At 39.4% G+C, this 22,260-nt stretch overlaps 1 protein-coding gene and 1 long non-coding RNA gene across 16 annotated transcripts in view; one reads left to right on the top strand and one right to left on the bottom strand.

Moving 5' to 3' along the window:
• LOC138737104 (disabled homolog 2-interacting protein-like) overlaps nucleotides 1-22,260 on the top strand; it is a 592,760-nt gene that overhangs the window by 313,298 nt on the left and 257,202 nt on the right. For 11 of the 14 annotated variants that reach the window (XM_069887658.1, XM_069887625.1, XM_069887641.1 and 8 more), the window contains one exon: nucleotides 11,544-11,662. The exons of the other annotated variants lie outside the window; for them this stretch is intronic. In XM_069887658.1, the coding sequence (XP_069743759.1) occupies nucleotides 11,544-11,662 (119 nt within the window). The remainder of the gene's footprint in view (nucleotides 1-11,543; nucleotides 11,663-22,260) is intronic. 14 annotated transcript variants of the gene reach the window in all.
• Nucleotides 14,567-22,260, bottom strand: part of LOC138737165 (uncharacterized) — a 41,651-nt gene continuing 33,957 nt past the window's right edge. Inside the window, exon 3 of one of the 2 annotated variants that reach the window (XR_011340794.1) lies at nucleotides 14,567-15,234. This is a non-coding gene — a long non-coding RNA (uncharacterized lncRNA). Of the gene's footprint in view, nucleotides 15,235-19,218; nucleotides 19,382-22,260 lie in introns of those variants that run through there. The other variant, XR_011340796.1, reaches the window with a different exon arrangement.

Genomic DNA, 22,260 nt, shown 5'->3' on the forward strand with positions numbered 1-22,260 from the left:
CACAAGTGTTATATTGGGAACATAGAAATTAGAACATAAAAATCTATAGCACAGTACAGGGCTTTCTGTCCACAGTGTTTTGCTGACCTAATAACCTCCTCTAACAAATCCTAGAGTTTCCCTACTATATAATTCTCCATTTTTATCAGCATGTACCTAATATCTCTTAAAAGATTCTATTGTACCTGCCTCTTCCACCGGTGAAGTGTGGAAGAAGAGGGAGACCTTGGTCCTTAACCATAGATCCTTAATACTAATGGGTATTTTAGTAATGTAAATGGCATCTCAGATAGACCTGTAATTGTCTTGGCAGGCTGTATAAAACACTGGGAAGATTGTTCTGATCACATATCAACAACTATGTGAGATGTATTATTGGAGATGGTGCTAAGAAAACTTGGTTTTATCAGGCCTTAAGATTAGTTCTTTTTTTTGAAGACTTTATTTAAAATTTTATAACATGAATACAATAGAGAATTACATTTAAAGAAAAATTAAAAAAAAATTAAAATGGTATGATTACAATATTACATCAGAAAACTACACAAAATACCCCCCCCCCGTTAATTGTAACACAATATTAGTAATCTAACTTAAAATTAGTCCAACCCTCCCCCCCCCCAAAAATAAAGAGTGAAGAGTTAATAAAATTAACAATATTATATATGGAAAAAAAAATACCCACTTACAAAAAAAGAGATAAAACTTAACCTAAAAAAATTCTAACAACAACAAATTTTTTTATCAATACTAAAATATCACGCTTAAACATATATTTAAATCAAACTTAAATGCATATAATTAGCAAACGGAGTCCACTTTAACTTATAAAAAGACATCCTATCCTGAATTGAAAAAGATATCCTTTCCATAGTCAAACAAAATTTCATCTCCAAATACCACTTATCTAAAGTTAGTATATTTTTATCTTTCCAAGTAAGTGCTATACATTTCTTAGCCACGACTAAAGCTAAATAGATAAAGGAAATCTGATAATCCTCTAAACCTAATCAATTAATGATTGCATGTTCCCTAATAAAAAATATATCGGGATCTAATACAAGATGAATATTATATAAACTGTTAAAAATAGATTGAATACCTTTCCAAAACTGTTGCAATCGATCACAAAGCCAAACAGTATGCAAAAAAAGTATTGGCCGTCTGATCACATCGAAAACAAGAATCCAACTTACTAAGACCAATTTTTTTTAATTTCTCCGCCGTTAAATATAGCTGATGAATAAAATTATAATTAATCATCGCTAGTCTAGTGTTAATTAATTTCCGAATACTATTCTGACAAATTTCCATCCAAGCTTCTTCAGCTATTTTATGTCCTAAATCTTTTTCCCATTTCAACTTATCTTTATCCCAATCTTTTTTACTATCAATTTCTTGTAAAATACAATACAAATCAGATATATATCCCTTTTTTGGTATTGAAAGTACATATTCTTCAAAACTAGATTCAGGTAATAAAATCATATGTCGACCACATAACTGTCTTACAAAAGATCTTAATTGATAATATACAAATATAGAATTTCCACTAATACCATATTTCCTTTGTAATTCGTCAAAGGAACAAAAACAACCCTCAGAAAAACAATCAGATAAATTTTTTATTCCCTTCTTTTCCCATTGTTTCAAAGTGGCATTGGAGACCGTAAAAGGAACAAGTTGATTATTATATAATGGCAATCTTCCAGAATATATATTTTTAAGTCCCAATTTTTTAAGTTTACTTGTCCATAAATTCAATAAATGTTTCAATATTGGCACATCGTAAGTTCGTAGTAAATTTTTATTCCATCGAAACAAAAACTCATGAGGAAATTTTTCTAAAATAACCGCCACTTCTATCTTTACCCAACTAGGTGGCTCGTCCATATTCATTAATGCACTAAGAAATTTAAATTGAGCTGCTTCGTAATAATGCTGAAAATTCGGTAATCCTAAACCTCCAAATTGAAAATCCCACATCAATTTTCTCATTGCTACTCTCAGAAATTTTCCCTTCCATAAGAATTCTCTAATCGCTTTATATAAGTCCTTAAAGAAATTTTTTTTAAAAATAAGGAATTGATTGAAACAGATATTGTATTCTAGGAAAAATATTCATTTTTATGGTATTAATCCTCCCTAGTAAACCCAAAGGTAGATCCACCGAATCAAATCTAATTTAATCCTTTTTATTAAAGGAAGATAATTAATTGAGTATAATTCTTGAAATTTTGTATTAACATTAATTCCTAAATATTTAATTTGTGTAGTCCACTTCAAATTTGTAATATTTTTATACACTGAATAATCATCTTTACAAATTGGCAACATTTCACTTTTAGGCCAATTTACTTTATAACCAGATAACTGGCCATAAATTTCTAAACATTCTTGAATTGCAGGTAAAGAAGTATCCGGATCCACCAAATATAATAAAACATCATCAGCAAATAAATTAATCTTATATTCCTCATTCAGAACTCTCATACCTTTAACATTTTCATTTTGACGTATTAATTGTGCTAAAGGTTCAATAACTATAGCAAATAAAGCAGGTGACAACGGACATCCTTGTCTATTAGATCTTGTCAAACTAAAAGATTCTGAAATTTGGCCATTAACAGCAATTCTAGCCTTCGGGCTATTATATAAAGCCTTTATCAATCCAATAAATGAAGAACCAAAACGAAATTTCTCAAGTACTTTGAACAGAAACTTCCATTCCACTCTATCAAAAGCCTTTTCTGCATCCAATGAAACCGCTATTGGATAATTCAACTGAAATTTAGATTTATTTATCAAAGTTATTAACCGTAAAATATTATCTGACACATACCTATTTTTTATCGATCACCATGTATAAATTTAGGCAGATATTGAGCTAATCTATTAGCCATAATTTTAGCTACAATTTTATAATCTACATTTAACAACGATATTGGTCTATAAGAAGAAACCTGTAAAGGGTCTTTATCTTTTTTTGGTGTAACCGTAATTATTGCGTTAGAACAAGACTCGGGTAATTTTAAAGTATTATAAGTTTGTTGTAATACATCCTTATAAATAGAAGATACATCAGCATAAAAAACTTTATATAACTCTATAGAAAACCCATCTTCACCAGGCCTTAAGATTAGTTCTGAAGAAAGAATAGCTTTTAGTAGTTTTCTTCAGAACAGTGGGGTTGGTGTGTGTGGGGTTGGGGGGAGGGGTGTGGTCAGTGGGAACTTTAACTGACATGAATAAAGTTATCAAGGTTTTATGGTGAATAGAGAAAGTGCACTTCCATAAGTATTATGGGTAATATAAAAGTCTTGTCATTGGGAAAGCACAGATTTAAGATAGAAAAATTAAAAAGGCTCTTGACTAAGTCTCTTCAACCCAGTGAAAGTCTAGAATACATTGACTCAGAAGATGGCTAAGGAAGAAACATAACATTCAAAATGTTGAGTGATGATTTCTATCTATGGACATGTCTGACCCAATGTTCTCCAGCTTCTCTTCATTCATTCGAGGAAGAAACTTGTCTAGCTGAGCATATGATGTGTTATAATCAGCAAAATTGCCGATAGGGAGCTGCAAACTGGGATTATTCAGTCTAAATCCAGTATGGATATGAGGAGCTGAATGACCACCTCCTATGCCATAAGTTTGTGGAATTCTGTGAGTAGCTGCCACATAAATTTTAAATTTAGACATACTGCACATTAATAGGCAATTTCGGCCCACGAATCCAACCCACCCAATTTACACCCAATTTCGAACAGTGGGAGGAAACTGGAGCACTCAGGTAAACCCACGCAGACATGGGGAGAACGTACCAACTCCAGCGTGGTATTTGAACCCTGATCCCGATCACTGGCTCTGTAAAGGCATTGCATCAACTGTGCTGCCCTGTGCTTTCTCCATTCCAGTTTCCAATTGTGTTCTTGAAGGTTTGGATACGTAACCAAGCTTTAAAGTATGTCCACGGAAAGTTGGATCCCAAACTGCTTTTTGACAGCAGTTTTTAAAACATGAAATTTCATTAGTGGGAAACTAAATCTATTTCCCTCTGGTTCTCGAGAGTTTTGAGTACATTTAGATGAATACATTGCCTTTCAAGTTTATCTGTAATGAACGAGTCCCTCATTAACAGATGAACTGAAAATTTCTTTCATGTTCGTGTTGCCATGCCTTTCTCACTGCTTCAGTTGAAAAGATGCAATGATATTTCTCAAAGTAGAAAATTCACTCAATTCAGGGGAATAAATGTGGAAATAGAAGAGATGCTGGCCACTGATTTATAGTGTACTTGGATGAGGGAGGGTTCTTGGGGACTGTAGGTTTGCAAATGTTGTACACCTAGCCAAAAGGGGAAAGTGATTAATCAAGTGACCATAGGCCAGAAAGGTTGGCATTGATGGAAACTTCCCAATATAATCAGGAATTATATTAATTGTCACTGGAAGAGATGGGTTATAAGGTGACAGCCAGCTTCAAAGCAGTGGAGAAGGCAGATGACAGGTCAGTCTGGGTGAGGCTCACAGAAACTAGAGAAACAGCCTTTCTTATTGTCTCCTATCATGTTTCTATCCCCTCTCAAGTGAAGTTTCACAAACACATTTTGATATAGGAGAAATTAAAATAACATAGGGATCCAAGGGCAGAGACTGAGAAGGGATGTGAAGTTTGAGTAAATATCCTGGCTCTGTAGAATATTTTCTATAAATATTTTTAAAACATTCAGAAGTTTGTGTTGTACAAGTGGAGACACACAAAAATAAATTGTGCTGAAGCTTGATCAAATATAGTTTTGCATCTAATTCCATGCACAAGATGTTAACGGTTATCAAGTTGATGTAGAATGACGAGTGGATATTTATTAATAATGTAAAAGGTACTAGTGAACATTCTAAGGGAAGGTGGTTTTATTCTTCCTGGAGTAGAGAGGATTGAGTTGTTTAACAGAAGAATTTCAATTTGTATTGGACTTGATAGGGTAGACAGATCCCTTTTCACTGACTCTTAATTAAGGTAATTGCCCTAAGAACAAATTGGGAGATTATCTTTTTGTAATACAGCAATTTCAAACTGAAAATCACTATCTTAAAATGTGAAATAACTTAATTCTGTATTTATTATTAAATAATAAATGTGTATATATTTGAAATTTGTAATATGTGATGGTAGAAATATAGATGCCTGAAGGGTCCATTTCTGAAGACTGCCCAACTCTAACTAAGCTCTGGGTAAAGTACTGTACAGGGTAAAAGGTTCCATTATTGTCATGTAATACTACACATAGAATGGAACATACATGAATTTATTTTTAACTTTGTCTACCGTAAGGAAGACCGAAAGTCACCACTTTGTCAAGCGCGCCTCACAGAAATGAGGCCCCAGCGAGGAAAACCCCTGGTTTTGAATTAAACTTTGAGTTATTTTAAGGAGCTTGCATAGGCTTGTTGGACTTTTAAATTCCTGTTTCTTGTGCTTACCGAATAGAAGAAATACAGTACAATCCTTGCATCTTCTTCAACTGCAGTTTCTGCAAGTATATGGAGTTCAGTTAAATTGTGTTCACTTGGTTTGTATGTTATCCTCTCATCAATTAAACAACATTGCTGATAATACTTAAATTCTTTTATTGAATTCAATTAATGCATGGAAAATATTCTACAGAGCCAGGATATTTACTCAAACTTCACATCCCTTCTCAGTCTCTGCCCTTGGATCCCTATGTTATGGCTCCTCTTTATATGAATTGATCTTTCCTCAAACGTATGGATGTTGCCTGTTTTAACTGCTGCATGTGGCTTGGTATCTATATTCTTATGACTGTATATTTCAGTGTGCAAATCAACTGGCAGATAGGTTGGACCCCCCACTCCCCAGCGTATAAATCAACCCCAATTTCTGGGCTTCCCGGGCCTTGCAGCAACATCCCAACATTTTTTTTAAAACACCCCAATTGTCAAGTAACAAAGCTGTAAATTAAGTAAGTAAAAAAAAACCAGGAAAATAAAACTTCGGCCTACCAGGTAGGAGCGGGAACTTCAGGCTCTACAATTGTAGAATGTCTGGGTGGGTTATGGCAGTGCTCGGCAGTGGGGAGTGTCGGGGAACGGCGGTGTGGTGCGCTGTTAGACAGAATCAGACACACACAAGGTAAAGACTGTATAACAGGCTTTAATCCACAAAGACTTCCACAGAGCCAGACTGGCTGTAGCTACAGTAACTCTGAGAGATTTCGGAGGCCAGTGCAGGCTTATATCCTGGAGGGTGATTGACACCCGACCGGGTGGGGCTTGATCCATTCAGGTCGACTGATTGACAGTTGGCCAGGTGTAGTCCTGTCTCCTTTACTCTCCTGCAGGTACAGAGGTTGCCCCCTGCAGTAGTCCAGCAGTATACTCCTGCAGGAACAGAGGTTGCCCCCGGCAGTAGGCCGGTGGTGTACCACCACATTCACTCCCTTCTTTAAAATTTGTCCCGGGGGGAGGGAAGGCAGTAACAACGAATCGTACCAACAATACAAAATACACGATTTATAGATTGAGACGATCTGGCGGCCGCCGGAGTCTCTGTGACCGTCGTAGGACTGGCTCCTGGTCACCCGTTGGAGGGGAAGTGGGGGGGCTGGCATCAGGGGTCTATGACACCTTCCGCCAGGAGTCGCTGCACCTCCACCTTGATAAAGTCTCTGTCTGCGGCACAATAACGCCTACTTCTGGCGGCGACCGGCTTGCAGCCTAGCGTAAGATGTGCAAAGAGTACCAGGGGAGATGATGCATAGTGTGGAGAGGCTGAAAATTGGCCAGGGCTGGTAGGTTGGTGCGCTGTGTAACGTGAGTGGAGTTTGGGCCTCCCCGAAGGCAAGGGTGACACTCTGCAGGTGGCACTGTAAATCTAGGCCCAGGAGGACTGGGGCGCAGAGTTTGGGCACGACCAGGAGCCTGAACCCCGTGCATGTCTCCCCTCCCACAGTTATATTGGCCGAGCAGTGCCCGAGGGTACCAACAGTCTTGTCCTTGGCGGCGAGGGCAATCGAGAAGGTGGTGGGGTGAACTTTTAATTTCCGGGAGTGGGCTGCGCTTGGGTGAATGAAACTCTCAGTGGTGCCACTGTCGAACAGGCACTTTGTTACCTGCCCGTTGACTTGTACGTCCTTCACAGAGCGCCCGAGGTCATGAGGGATGTCCCTGGTCATCTTGGTGGCAGCCAGGACCATCTCGGGGTTGGAGTTGTCGCTCTCTGGCTGTGTGTGGCGATTTATGGTGCCCAGAGGCGTGGGGAGCATCGGTAGGGTGGCCTGGGCATCACCAGTGTTGACCAAGTCATCGTGGGGTGTGGCATGCGGCAACTGATGGAGTCCAGAGACGTGGGGAGCGTCGGTGGGGCAGCCTGGTCATCGCCCATGTTGTCCCTGTCGTCGTCGGGGGCCCTCCGAGTTGGCCTCTGCCCAGCCCAAGATGGCAGTGCCACGCGGGGGCCCGCAGCGTGGCTGGCCTCCTTTCCCAGCTGTGTTCGTTGCACCAGGGGAAGTGACGTCATCACGGCCAGCGGAAATGGCATCACTGTAGTTCTTGGTGAGTGGCACTGGCGAGGGCACGGGCTGGTCTGGGAGCATGGGGCACACACTGTGATCGTCACTGGCGGGGCCGGAGAAGGCAGAAGTCGTAGCTGGGACAATGGCACCACCTGGCATGCACACATGGAGGGATCTGCAGGGGAGGTGGGGAGGTCATAGAGGGCCGCTGAGCTGCCGGCTGGTTTTGAGAGGCACACTTTAGCAAAGTGGCCTTTCTTGCCACATTGGGAACAGTACTGGTTCCTAGCTAGGCAGTTTTGGCGCTATCGTTGGTCTGACCCACACCAGGACCCACAGTACTTACAGGGGCATCGGGCGCCTGCCGCAGCGATGTTCTCCCCAGCTCGGTCTCGGGCTGCAGCTGCAGTGTGAGGCGGCCATACGGGAGCCTGAGGGAACCTAGAATCAAAGGCTTCGATGTGCAGACCTGCAGCTTCCAGGGTTCTGACCACTTCCACAGTCTTGGTCAGGGCATAGATACTATCTTCCAGCAGCTTCTGACAGATGGCCGGATCAGCCTCTTGACCTCCTTTGCACCTACCCCGGGTTCAGCCAGACACGGTCGGGCCAACTCTCGCAGGTGTCCCAGGTAAGACTCAGCCATCTCTCCGAATTGTGGAGGTACCTTGCAAAGACCGCATTCATGGGGGTTTGTACAAGGTCTTGAGAGTGTCCATTGTGTCCTTGTACATGGAACAGCCTTTGGTTGCCTGGAAGGCGTGGGGACCCAATTTTGACCGGAGTAGGACCAACCTCTTCCAATCTGAGTCCAGAATGCCACCAGCGTGCGCCTCGATCACTGTTTCGACCGCGTGCCGCCAGATCTCGAAGTATGTCTGAGCTTCCGGGTGGCGTGGGTTGACTTCGAGGATCCTGCGCTCAGGGGTTTTTCCTTGGCAGTCGTGGGGAAAAAAAAATCATTTGATGGATTAAATTGTGGTGCGCTGTTTGACAGTATCAGACATTCACAAGGTAAAGACTGTACAACAGGCTTTAATCCACAAAGAGTTCCACAGAGCCAGGCTGGTTGTAGCTGCAGTAACTCTGAGAGACTTTGGAGGCTGGCGGGGTCTTATATCTCGGAGGGTGATTGACACCCGACCAGGTGGGGCTTGATCCATTCAGGTTGACTGATTGACAGCCGGCCAGGAGTAGTCCTGTCCCCTTTACTCTCCTGCTGGTATAGAGGTTGCCCCCTGCAGTAGGCCGGTGGTGTGACGGCAATTGGGAGGTGCTTCCAGGTCGACTAATATGTCAAATTGGCATCAAATAATTTTTGACCTGAATTTAAGGTGTATACGTTGACCGCCATTTTTTGTGATTTTTGAGGGTTTCACGACTCGACTTGCATGCCAAAACAAATTATTTTTAAATTATTTATCTAACCTGTTGATGGCTAGCTTACATTGAGCTTCTTTGATTTGGATTCATTTACATCTGGAATTTTTTTTTAACTGATCCACATTATTGAACTTGCTTTCCTGATTTTGAATGATAGGAATAAACACAAGTGCTTTGTGGGCTTCCTTTATTCAGCCTGATAGTTGCAATGTTATTTCTGATTTTGATTTTTTTTTCCATTTGTTTCTCCACATACTTTTTACACTTTAAGGAATAAGCCTTATTTTTAACTTCTAAAAAATGCATTAATCTTGCTGGTGTAATGCATTAAACACTCTGGAGGTGTGGAAGCATCTGTGGAAAGAAAAGCAAAGTTGACATTTTAGATGAATAAACCTTCTTCACAGTTGGGAAAAAGGGTAAATTGGTTAGTTTTCGAACTTGAATCAAACATGTTCCCTCTTTCCTGGTTGTGACAGTGTTCTCAACCCATTCCATTTGTTTTGATTCTCATTCCATATTTCCTGCTCTGTTTTTATTTCAAATTTTCAGCATTTATATTTTTTTTCATTGATAATTGTCCTCAATAGATTTCATTTATTACATTTGAGTGTCATCTTCTGTTTATTCACTATATCTGCAGTTTATTTCCAGATTTTCTGTCCATGCTTTCAGTTTCCATCTCCAAATCATGTGTATTAAATGAAGAACAGCAATTATGGCAGTGATTCCAGCAACAATTCCATTCGGGCGTTGCTTTCCATATTTCTGAAATCCGACTCTGATTTGAACCCAGTAAATAAAACTCGAGCCCTTTTTTAATTTTGGCTTTTAGCTCCAAATACTCTGCAAATAAGATTGCCTTCTTATTTATTTTAATCCAAGTGTTTCCAGCATACATTATGGAAACTTCTATACAATCCACTTCCAAGGTTTGTTAAAAATAAATCCTCCTTCTGGTGCAACACACATTTCAGTTCTCCAGTCCGTAGAGAGTATTAACCGTGTATGTTTTTTTAAATTATGAAAACAGGCATTTATTAATTGTAATAAATGTTATGTTCATTAAAATCTGGGCAATACAAATGAGATGAGAACTCTTGAAATTACCTGTAAGATTAAAAAGGAAATAAACATAGTTTTAATTAGAAATTGCAATGCTTTGTTTAGAGAAATAATTCCCATGATCAATATCAGGGCTAGAATTTACACGAGTGTGAAAGATTAAATACTCAAATTTGAAAATATAATATCCAGTTCAATGTTTAGCAATTCTGCTGACACTAAAGGAAACAATGTTTGGAATGCTTTTGAGAAGGACAAAGGCTGTTACAGTTTACAAAATACTTTACTAAGTGTGTAGTAAAAATGAAAATTACACCTAAATTACTAATGACATTTCTCAAAATCTTTGAAAATATTTCATATGGTTAGATTACAAAACCTTCCCAGTGCATTAAAATAAATTGCACGGTGCAACAAAAAAAGGCTTATCTTGATAAATGAAGTACTGGTCATTAAATTTATTCGTCACATTACAGTGAGACTATTTTAATCTGAGAGCAGTCTTAACAGGTTAGCTTTAACAGCCATTCAGCTGTTAAAAAGTAGTGTACAATTTACAGAACATCGTTAAAATGAAAAAAAAATCAATTGGTACCAAGCATGAAAGTTCTGTTGGGTTCATTCAAGAGTGTGATTGCTGCAGAGAACAGTTTTTAAAAACGTGATTTCACACTAATAAGCCTTTTACTGGATGGCAGGAGGGAGAAGTCAAATCGTTATGCTTTGGGGAGAAGACGAGAAAGAAATAGTTTTCAAATGTCACTTTCAAAATCAAAATGATCTTCCCAATCAAAAAGAATGTTAATCTCAAGATTAATTGTATGCCTTTTCTCATGACATTTAAATGCAAGGACTTCAATCCAATTCTTAATGAAATTAAGGGCAATGAATTGGGCCAAACTGAGCGAAGTTTCCGTGACTTTTCATAAGATTGAGACTGGCGTGCCATTCGAATTGTCACTGGCGTTTGTTTCAATTTCAACGATTCATTTTTGTTTTGTTTATTGTTTTCTGGGATTTCAATTGTTGCGCTCGACGACAGATGATCACGACTCGATGTTCAATTCTGGAAAGCAGACAGCGCTCGTTTAAAAGCCATCTGCGTGCGGTCATTTGAATTCAAGCGCTCCCTCATTGCACACCATCACGGAAACCGAGCGCGACAGATCGGTCCTCCCGTGGCAAAGTTGGGCATTGAAATGATTTGTGGACTCGTTCCCCCGCGTCCAGATGTAAAAGCAACCGATACAATGCAAACGAATGTGGTCCAAAAATTGGTGTTTCCCAACGCAGAGAAGTTGCCCAGGGGCTAAACGTCGAGGTCCCCCTGCCTTTGCATTATTTTTTTTTAACTCCGCGGCCGCTCTGGTTCTTCTGAGCGCTTGGGGGTCCCTCAGGCCACCGCCTCGGCGCGCTGAGCCAGCCCCGAGCTGTGCCCACGTGCAGCCGCGCTGACGAGGTGCGCTGCTCGCCGCAGCGGCTGTGCGGGGCCCGTCGCAGACGCGCTCACTCGGACGGAAGGGCTTCAACCCTCTCTTCTCCTGTGATCTGCCGACAGGGGTTCCTGAGCCGCCGACTGAAAGGCTCCATCAAGAGGACAAAGAGCCAGCCCAAGCTCGACAGGAACAGCAGCTTCCGCCACATTTTACCTGGATTTCGAAGCGTGGAGAATGAAAGGTAAGAAGAGCGTTTCTGACTCTCCCCCTCCGCCCAGAACCTTGGATTGCCAGCTATTCTTTGCAGTGATCGGAGCGGACGTGTTGCTCAATTACTGGCTTCCTCGTCGATGGTGTCATGCTTTAATGCAGCTGCCGAGGATCCAGCTCAAATGTTCCAACAGCGGGAAGGAAAAGAGTCTTTTCTAGTTTACTGCCTTCCTGTGAGACGAGCCCTGCCTTTATCGTGGCATTTGGGACGTGTCTGTCTGTCGGTCTGTGATGAGCTTTTTGGCAGAGTCGTATTGTTCGAACGCATTAATCATTGAAACCAATAGTTTTAATTTTTTATAGCCCTGCAGTTTAACGTGCTTTAGAAGAAGAAATGCAGCTGGTCGCCGAGCTATTGTTCTCTTTCAGTGCATTTTTTACATGAGGACAGTTGCGGTTAATCGATTCGGTTTGAACTTTGACAATTCGTCAACGTGAGAAGTTGCTCTTGTGAAGGCAGGCGCTCCACAAATTAATCCATCGCCAACGACGTCTCGCCCTGAAAATGTGGGTATCTCCGCTCATGGATGTTGAAAGAGTTGCTCACTCGGTCACCTGTCGCTGTCGAACGCCCCCTGATTTCGCGCGGTCTGTCTTTGGAGGGCGGGACGGGGCCGAATCTGGCCATGGTCACCAGGCGACATAAATCCGAGTCAATGAGCGGCGTTCAAACATTGCATGTTTTCTCTGCGTCGACCCGAATGAGCAGTGAGGTTCTGTCCACGCCAATTGTTTATTTGCGACGTCGTCCGTTTCAGTGTGTTGTTTGGGCGCAGTCCGAGAGGACCAGCCGGGACCACACATTCTTGCCCCCATCAAGCCATTCTGACAATTTTACAAATTGATTTAAAATGTAGCACGAGTTGGATCTTCAAACGGAGCACAAGCTGAAGAAGTCATTCATTGTATTTTCCGTGAACTACAGGACAAAGACTTGTTCTTGATTTTAACCCTTCACCTCTATTTTGCGCCATTGAATTGGGCTGGGTTCTTTTAATTCATGACAGGCGTGCTCAGCTTGTGCTTGTCGAAAAGTGAATATTCTACAGCTTTGAACAAGAAACAGTGATTGAAGTCACCCATTACTCGTCGAAGCTGCTTGCCCCATTATTTTCTTTGTTGCAATCATTCCAACAGTATTGATGTTGCAAATGGTATTGACACAATTCAATATTGGCAAATTGATAAATGTGATTTACACTGGTGTAAGTCACATTTCCGAGATGGAATAACATTCCCACCAGTAAATGTTTCACACTCCCTCTTAAAATGACCCTACAACCATATAACCGTTTACAGGCCATGTCGGCCCTTCAAGTCCGTACCGATTCACTTGAACAACTCCACCAGCTCCTCCGCAAACTCTGAGGAAGTAGAGGCTTTCTTCACGATGCCATTGTCTTGATGTCCCCTTGAAATTCAGTTACTCCAAAGAGTGCAGAATCCAACGCTGTAAAACTTCCTAATTTCTTCAAAAAGCAAAATAGTGGAACTATGGTCTTTTGAAAGTCCATTCTGAGATTGGTGACAGATGTTCCCATTGAAGCAAGTTGATTTTTTTTTACAGTGGTGAGGATGTTGGCCTCGTGCCTTTTCCATAAGCTTTAAACTGCAACACCCAACCCCAACCCACCAATTTTCCCTTGCAACCGTGTCTGCCTGTCCCGCGTCGGACTTGTCAGCCACAAACGAGCCTGCAGCTGACGTGAACATTACCCCTCCATAAATCTTCGTCCGCGAAGCCAAGCCAAAGAAAGAAACTGCAATTTAATAAGCCAATAAAATGTGAAAGTATCAGAGTGTCAATACTGACATGTCCTCTTAGAGCAGGTCACTTATGTTGCCTATCAATTTTACAAATATTGAACATTAAGAGTAAATGAACCAAATCTATTTATCTGAAAATGAAGTCATTGAGCACTTGTGTTGCTCCTGATGTTTGATTTGTCGATGTTTGGTAGTCCATGCAATTTGAGGACTGCTTACCCCAGCCCACTATACATCCACCCACAAATACAGGTCCAGTGTCCAAAATTTGTCACCCTCCACACAAGCTGCTAGGTTTTGAATTTTCCCAGAGTGTGTATCAAGTTTAACAAAAAAAAAATTGTACTTGCTCAATAACTACAAAATGTGCTTCTTTTATGTACTTCTACTCGGACTCGATCACAATGGTAAAAAAATCCATCGGGAATTGGTAGAGGTTTAGATTGTTCATGTCAGGTTAGATAAAATGGGTCCATTGAAAGAATTAGAGCTAGGCTGGCACTAATATATATGCAAAGAGGTGTAGGCAGTAGCTGGCCTGGATCACCACCATGTACTAATACTTGGAAAGTTTTCTTGCTATTTGGACAATAACTCCAAATGTCATTTAACTAATTTCAAATTTTCATAAATGTCTTTTTTTGACAACCAATATTTAGGTGCCCAACTGTAATTGCATGTGTTCATTTTAATTTATCCTCCCTGAAGTGCCATTTGTAAGGATCATAATTCTGCTTTGGTTGCAGGCACATTTCAGTAAATATTCAATTAGAGACTTGTGTTTTTGGGTATTTTGTATTTAAGGGGACAAAAAAAAAGTAGAATTCAATTGTAGTTATGAATTAGTACCCAATGTCCATCTGCACTTTGCCGCAGGGTTATTTTGTTGCAATCAGCGTGGTAACCTTGGTTGATGTCTTCCCTCTTCTCCCCCTCGAGTCATGAAGCTAGCTGATGTTGCATTGCCAACTTATGGAAGACGAGTTCTGGGCCATGGTGAATGAAGTTAAACCTTGTTATTTTTTTTTAATCAACCAAATTGCAAGACACCCATTACCATCTACAGATACTTTTTTAAAAAGGTGAATTTCTCAATTTTAATTGCTCCTAACATAATTACATTGAATACATGAAATGCCTGCTTTCTAGATATCATTCATACAATGTTAAGCATTCTATTTAAGTGCTCATTGAATAAACACAGTTTAATTACAGAGACGTGTCAAAGCATGAATGCCCAGATTGTTGCTTTCTCAGTGCCACAGAAGCAAGCAGACGAAGTATTTGACATCTTTTAACACCAACTGGCTAGAATTTGTAGCTACTGACAGGTCTACCCAACATATTGAGAAAGATGAATGACAACACATGATAAACTCTGAGTCACAGAACGTCTGGACACTTGCTTGAGGATAAGTTGTTGCTTTAACTTTAGGCTTTGTTAAACCCAAGAAAATATAAAGATTGAGTGAAACATTATTAACTTGAATCTCCAGTAGCTTATTTGCTTCCTCTGTATTTGTCAAAGATTCTTGATTTTGTCCTTTAATTTTCTTCACTGAATGGTTGAATCTTTCAAAGCTGCCAATCTGCTTCACACAACTTTCACTCTTAAGAGTTGTAGTGCTGTTTTACTAGAGTTCTAGTAGGTAGGGTGACCGCTTTCTCAATGCTGCATTCATAATTGTCCCAAGCCAGTATTGCAGTACTGTACTTTGCCTGATTTTGTTTGAAGAAAGAAGAATTGAGCTTGCCTGTAGTGTTGTCCAGCCAGTTCTAATGCAGTAAAGTGATGTGATAGATTATATGTGCAAAGGTTGGGACATACTCATGAATTTTTACTACTGCATAAGCAAGCCTCACTTTTACAATGGTATTAAGAATGATTATTTTGCAATATCTATAGAGTTTCTGATAATTTAGCAGTAAATACTAGAATATTTGCATTGCAACTACCATGTAACATTTGACAGTGTTGCCTTAGTGGCTGTTAGTACCGCCTAACAAGTCACCAAGCATTCAAATTCCATTGTTTCTTGATGGATAAAATATTTTATTTGTAAACTGACGGTGGATTCAGTCATATTGTTTTGGAATTTTTACCTTAGCTCACTTAAGATTTGCATTGCTATGGTTTTTTTTAATCTTGCTTGCACCTTCCCCAGTTTCCTGTCAGCATACAATTCTAAATGTTCAGTTTTTGCTTGCTGTTTCATCGGGCAATATACCATGCTGCGTAACTCTGTCCCAAAAATGTAAGATCAGCAGTACCAAAAACGCATTTACTGGGTTTGATCACGGTGCTAAATTCATCAAGCCTCTGGAACAGTGATATAGGATGGTGCTTGTGCTCCTCTTCATCCACCCTCACTACAGAAATATCGTCGACATTGACAAATACAAAATCAAAGCAGGAGAGTACCTGGTCTATAAACTGGTAGAGCCGTATTCCGCTTACTGCTGTCTTTGAAAGATTGGAAGACTCTACTGGCATCTGATAGTAAGTATGTACTAGATCCATTTTTTTTTTTGCAAATACGTTTGCCATGGAGGTTTGCTGAGAAGTCTTGTAAATTGGGAATGTTGTATTGATCAGGTATGATAGAATTGTTCAGGGCATGATAATCACCATAAGGTCACCAATCCCCAGGTGACGTTTTTGGAACCATAGGCAACAGTGACGCCCAGCAGCTGTCAGATCTGTGGACTTTGCCCAACTCTTGCATGTAGTCGATTCTGCTTTCGTGATTTTAAGACAATCTGGGAGTAATCTACGAGTCTGCGCTACAACTGGAGGACCTTGAATCTCTATGTGGTGGGTTAAAGCATGTTTAATGTCTGTATGGCATATGATGGGGGTCCCTATGCAAGGGAGACGCTTGAGCAATGCACGGAAAGGGGAGGAGCCAGGTTAGAGGCTTGTCAGGTGGGTGACGACACTGGAAGGACAACCAATGCACCTCACTTGTGTACAAGTGCTGCAGTCCACAACACAACAATCCTTTATATCCACCAGCATCAAAAAATGAGACAAAATCAGCTCAAAAAATGGAATTCACCACATTTGAAACTGTGAAAACCCACTGAAAAGCTTTGTGGAGACTGAAATCCAGAGTGAGTGATCTGTGGCCATATGTTTGAATATGAGAATCTTTGATTGAGGAGGACCTTGGTAAATGGAGGACCCTGCCCGTAACTTTGGTGGGCAAGGTTAATTGAATTAAAATGAAAGTGATGCCAAAACCACATATCTGTTTTAATCTTTGCCCATTCCAATGCCCCAGAGCTTCTTTAAGGTGCTCAGCGGATATGCCAGAAGTTTTTGCAGAATAGTAAAGTGGCTGGAATCTCCATGGGAAAAATTGACTTGGGATTATAAATTGGGAGGTCTGAAATTGCCAGATTTTAAAAAATATTATTGGGTGGCCCAGTTGAGGTTTATTGCTTCGCTCTTTGACAGAGGTAGTACCCTATCCTGGGCACAAATTGGACTACACATGGTTGGAGAAAAGATAGCAGGAGAGTTTATATATAAATGGGACATCAAATTGCTATCAAAGAAAATGAATAACCCCATATTAAAACATGTAATTCAGATGTGGCAAAAAAAAATAAATCAATATGTTGGAATAAAGGTGGGGATATCTCCTAAAACACCCTCGACCCAGAACAAATTAATACCTATGACACTGGATAATAAGATCCTGGACACCTGGTGCTGGGAGGGGATCAGATATATTGAGGATTGTTATGAGTAAGGGCATCTCATGTCATTTGAACAGCTGAGAAATAAATATGATTTGCTTAATAAAATTTTCTTTTGCTATCTTCAGCTAAGATCTTTCTTAAGGTATAACTTGGGATCATCTATGGCCCTATCCGTGTGTAGAGACATGGAGATTTGAATTCGAAAGGGGAATACACGCAAATTTATCTCTAAGGTGTATTTCCTATTCCAAAATGATGGCCCGAAGCCAAGCTTACACAAGTCAAGAGAAAGGTGGGAGTCAGACTTGCACACAACTTGGGCACGGTGATCTGTAATGTCGTTTCCCTTTAAAAGAAAACAACTTAACATCCAGAGTCCAGCAGATGATGGTAAACCTGGTCTTGATGGCTGCACGGTTGTAGCCTGCAGCAGCCTCTTCGGATCAGGCGAACGGTCTCCAGCGGACATTTTAACATCTAAAGATATATTTCAACCTGTCTATTCTGTAACCCTGGCCCATCCTCTGAAAATCAATGTATTGTGGCAGTTTTTTAAAAAAAATAAACATTTTAAGTAGTTGTGTGTAACTGAAAATGTTTAAGAGAGTTCTGTGATATCTCATTGTCCTGGTGGCTAAGGGCCAAAGATGGTGGCGCAGCAGTCGTTCACAGTGGCCTCTTCGGGAGCTGATGCTTCTGTTCCTATGCTGTTTGTAGTTGTTTGTAATGTAGCACCACAGGTGCAAGGAAACATTTCCTTGCTTTTTTTCTTAAAAAGCAACAAATAAAGGTTACTACTACTAACAATCTACAAGTGCTGCTGGTCAGACCTGTGTCTGGACAGCATGACAGCAGTTACTAATGCCAAGTACAGGTTGGTGCAATACAATACCCTGCATCAACTGTACCTCACACCACAAAAATTACATAAATCTAAATCAGCAATCTTGGAAATATGCTTGAGGTGTGGTATAGAGATTGGAACCTTTATCCTTCATCCATTCAACCTGTTTGTGTACAGGTGTACAGGAGGACCTGGGGACATTCTGAAAAAAATTACAAAGGTGAATTTTCTCACAAGATCTGGAATTGTACCTTCTGGGGAAACATTATGGACATGAGTTTTAAATTGTCCAGATACCAAATTCAGTTTGTGAAGGCCACCTTGCCAGTAGCCAGGAAGTGTATAGTGGTCACGTAGAAGTCCAACTCCCAACTAAATATTACACGATGGAATACGGAAATGCAGAGTTGTATTCCCCTGGAGAAAATTACGTACAATTTGTTAGGGTGGGGGGGGAACCCTCTCTGCAGCAGATTGGTGTGCAGATGTAATTATGCTCCTTTTAGATAAAGTGAATACAACAACCATGCCAGTAGTGGAATGCTTGAGATCATTGAAGTGGGTCGTGGCGCAGGTGACGTGCTCTTGTATTTTGTTCCTTATCCTTTTATTTTAGATTTCTTTGAGTTCTTCTTATGTTCCCTTCAAGGTTTTTGGCTAACAATATTTTGTTCTTTGTGTTTGTTTAATTTATATAATCTTTTATTTTTCTTTATATAAGGGTACAGGAAGGGGATAGCATGAGGGGATAAAGTAGACTGTTGTTTATTCAGATTTACGAGTCTTTGAAAATCAAAAGTAAAGTATTTTTTTAAAATCAGAATCATTTGTGGCTGAAAGAGCACATGATCTATTAGGGTGTCTGCGTTCTTCAGAGGTTGGAGGGACCACAGAAATTTCTGCATTGGAAGCTACAAGAAATTGAATACCTGAGAGACTGTCTTTCAGGAAGAGATGGCGGCCGACGTGCCCATGGGCAGCTGTAAGGGGTTTATCCTCGTCCCTTTCCATTTTAACCTAGAAGGTGCTATGAGCCCATGGGGTCAATGCTTGGAGCTGCAGTAATTTACCCAGTTCACACACAATTTAAAGAATACACTCACTTTTTTTTAAACACAAATTGGAGTCCACTCTTGAATCATCTCAAACACAACGATGAATTATTCATCCCACCATACACCACCCAGCCAAACCTCTCTGACCTTTTCATTGGCTCTCCGCCACACAGGTGATCTTGACACTCCTCCTCCATCACCATATGTACCGCCTTCTGAACTAAACTGCGTATGTGTGCTATGTCATCAGCGGCGACCGGCACTGCTCATGACGTAGGTAAGCACGCAGCCGTGACATATTTATGAAAAGGCCAGTCTATCAAAACAGCAATAATTTAATTTTAATTAAAATGGCTTATTCAGAATCTTTTGTGAATAATGGACTGGGTAGAAAACTCAACACTTTCTCAAATTATGTTTGGGATAGTAAACACCTATTGGCTTTGTCAAAGAATACCCAAATCACCCCCCTTAAAAAAAATTAATAAACATTTTTTTAAATGCAGATAATTTGTTTTGGTGATCAGAGCTTCTAAAAGTAAAAATGGTTACAGAAAATGAGGTAGTGAAATGAGAACCTGAAGTTGCAAACTTGAGGTATGTTTGGCCATGATATTTTAAATGGTAGAGCATCCTGTTTTACTTCCCTAAAATTGAAATATCTTTTAGTGTTTTTCAGTATGGCTTATTGTAGCTCATGTTCTAGATTTTAAACTCAGAAATATAAAATAAATGGGTATGAGAAAATTAAATCCATCACAAGAATAATGAAAGAGTGGTACAAATAGATCAATAAATGAATCGTAAATAGCACCTATGCTATTTTTAACATGTTAAATGCAAAATTGTTTTGTGATTCTTAGTTTATTGCTATTGTATTGACCTAAGGTAAAATGCAAACACTATTATTGTTGTTGGGATTCATAAAACTCAAACCAAAAGAACCTAGCTGAACAGTTATATCATCTTTCAAACAGATTGTGTTATTACAATGTGATGCTGTAGAGACGTACTAGTGCCTTCAGGCCATTAATTGAAGTTTACAAGGTGAGAACAATTTAAAGTGATAAATTAAATATCAGTAGCATATAACACTACAAAGAATACTTGCTTGTGTTGTATTTCCCAAAACTTAAATGGTTTTTTGAGAGCATGTTAGCTTTCAACTTGACCCCTCCCTTCTCCAGCCAACTGCTCTCCAAACAACTTTCTCACGAGTGCAGATGATTGAGTGCTCTTAGCTTTTTGTTTGTTTGGATTTATTTGCAGTTGTTTCACTATGTCTCTGCTTGGATTTATCATAGGCAGTGTTTCTTCAGGTCAAGGAGAATCTCCATTTTTATTCAACTGATTTGAGTGGAAAACACCCGAGTATATTTCTGAAAAATGCATCCTCAATGATGCGTGTTAGTTTACCTTATTCACTTGCTGTTGGTTGCATGAAGCTCCAAATTCAAATAGGTGAAGGTGAATGCAAGGAAGTAATTTGCTGCTAATTAAACCTGGGAAGCATTCTCCAAATGTTCTTGGTCTTCAAGCTAATTTGTCAATAATAAATGCAGTACAAAGAGATATTAATCCCAATTCGAATTATTCAAACACTGGGAAAATCACTTACTGTATGTTCTGGGTGGAATGTTATGAATATCCTTGATTGATTTTGGCCTTTTCTCAAAGTAGCTGCTGCTACTCTGTTTTTTCTGCAGTGAATTTCCTCTCCTAGTGATATCAGACTGGAATGAAAGCTTGAGAATTTTTTTTACATGCAACTTGGAGCTTCAGTTTAATTTAAAGTACTTGAACTATATAGATTTTACTGACTTCTCTCTGCTAGGAGACTAGAGAGTAATAATCTTACTCAGCTGTTTTCAGTGATGCTACTTTGGCAGTTTCTGATACAGGGTTGGCCTGGGAGATGCAGAAAGGACTTTCCCTTGATTGTTTGACCTATAACTTTTCGATTATGAAAGTTATCAAAAGTTACTGTTGATCCAGTGCTTTGTTTATTTTTGCTTTGGGTTCTGAATTTTGAATATTTGAATGTTGAGTTTTAAATATGGATTTCAATGGAAATGAGACCCACTTTCTCCTACTATGTATTTGCATAAACACCATTCCATTTAAAATTCCTTTCTAAAAATTGTTTAAGGCAAAATTGTATTAATTTTGCAAGAAATGCTTAATAAAGCATCTCTTGTACGAATCTTTTCAAAAGTTGATCAAATAACTTGAATGTTTTTGCTAATTCCACTACATTATATCCTGCATAAAGATCCATGGCACTCTAACAAATGTTTTAATAATGCATCTTTTTATACGTGTGTGTGTATATAAAAAAAAAATTTGACTTCATTTTATTGCTCTTGAAAATGTTTATGCATTTCATGAACCTACACCTAACGATCCCCTGTATACCAACAGTTTTTAATTTTTCACCATTTCAAACAATCTTGTGTTTATGGGGAAGAAAACATTTTTCTACATTATAATGATTTAGCAATCTCCTAGCCCAGATACTACAGCTATCTTCTTTCTGCATCTCATACTTCATGCTCCTGACTAGACATTATCAAATGTATTTATGATACAATTATTGTATATTTAACATTGCTTTACTCAAATTATTTGGCTTGGCTGTTTGTTCTTTTCACCTGAGATCAATGTTGATGAGATCAAATCCCAGTTAAGTTAAAGGGCATGAACATTCCAAACTGTTGGGATCGTTTTGTTTAGCACCATGTCTAAATGCCTCGGATTAATATTCACATCTAGTTTATACAGAAAAATAAGTATGCGAGGATGCATCTTCTTGAGAAAGGCTCTTACTATGAATGCATTTACACAAATTATTCATTATTAGTGCATGAGTATGCCAGAAGTGGATGTTTCATTAAACATTGTTCTTCAGGCAAATAATTCCACTGGAGTAAATTATCAAGATTATTTTCTCCACATAACATTGAAGTTTAGTATTGCAGCTGTAGTGTTGTTAACAGTGAAATGGGGAAAAAATGCAAGTAAATATTTAGATGAAATAATTTTGCTTATAAATTTCCCTGATTTGCAAACCATAAATAAATAAAGCCAATTTTTTTTATGCCCAGTGTAAATGATTTGAAGAAATTTCAAAAGAAATAGTGAATCATGGCTTTGTTTTTGATAATAAAGTCTATTTCTAATTTCTTTTGGCAACTA

The sequence above is a fragment of the Narcine bancroftii genome, chromosome 1 (genome assembly GCF_036971445.1).
Source record: "Narcine bancroftii isolate sNarBan1 chromosome 1, sNarBan1.hap1, whole genome shotgun sequence".
NCBI classification, from domain to species: Eukaryota; Metazoa; Chordata; class Chondrichthyes; order Torpediniformes; family Narcinidae; genus Narcine; species Narcine bancroftii.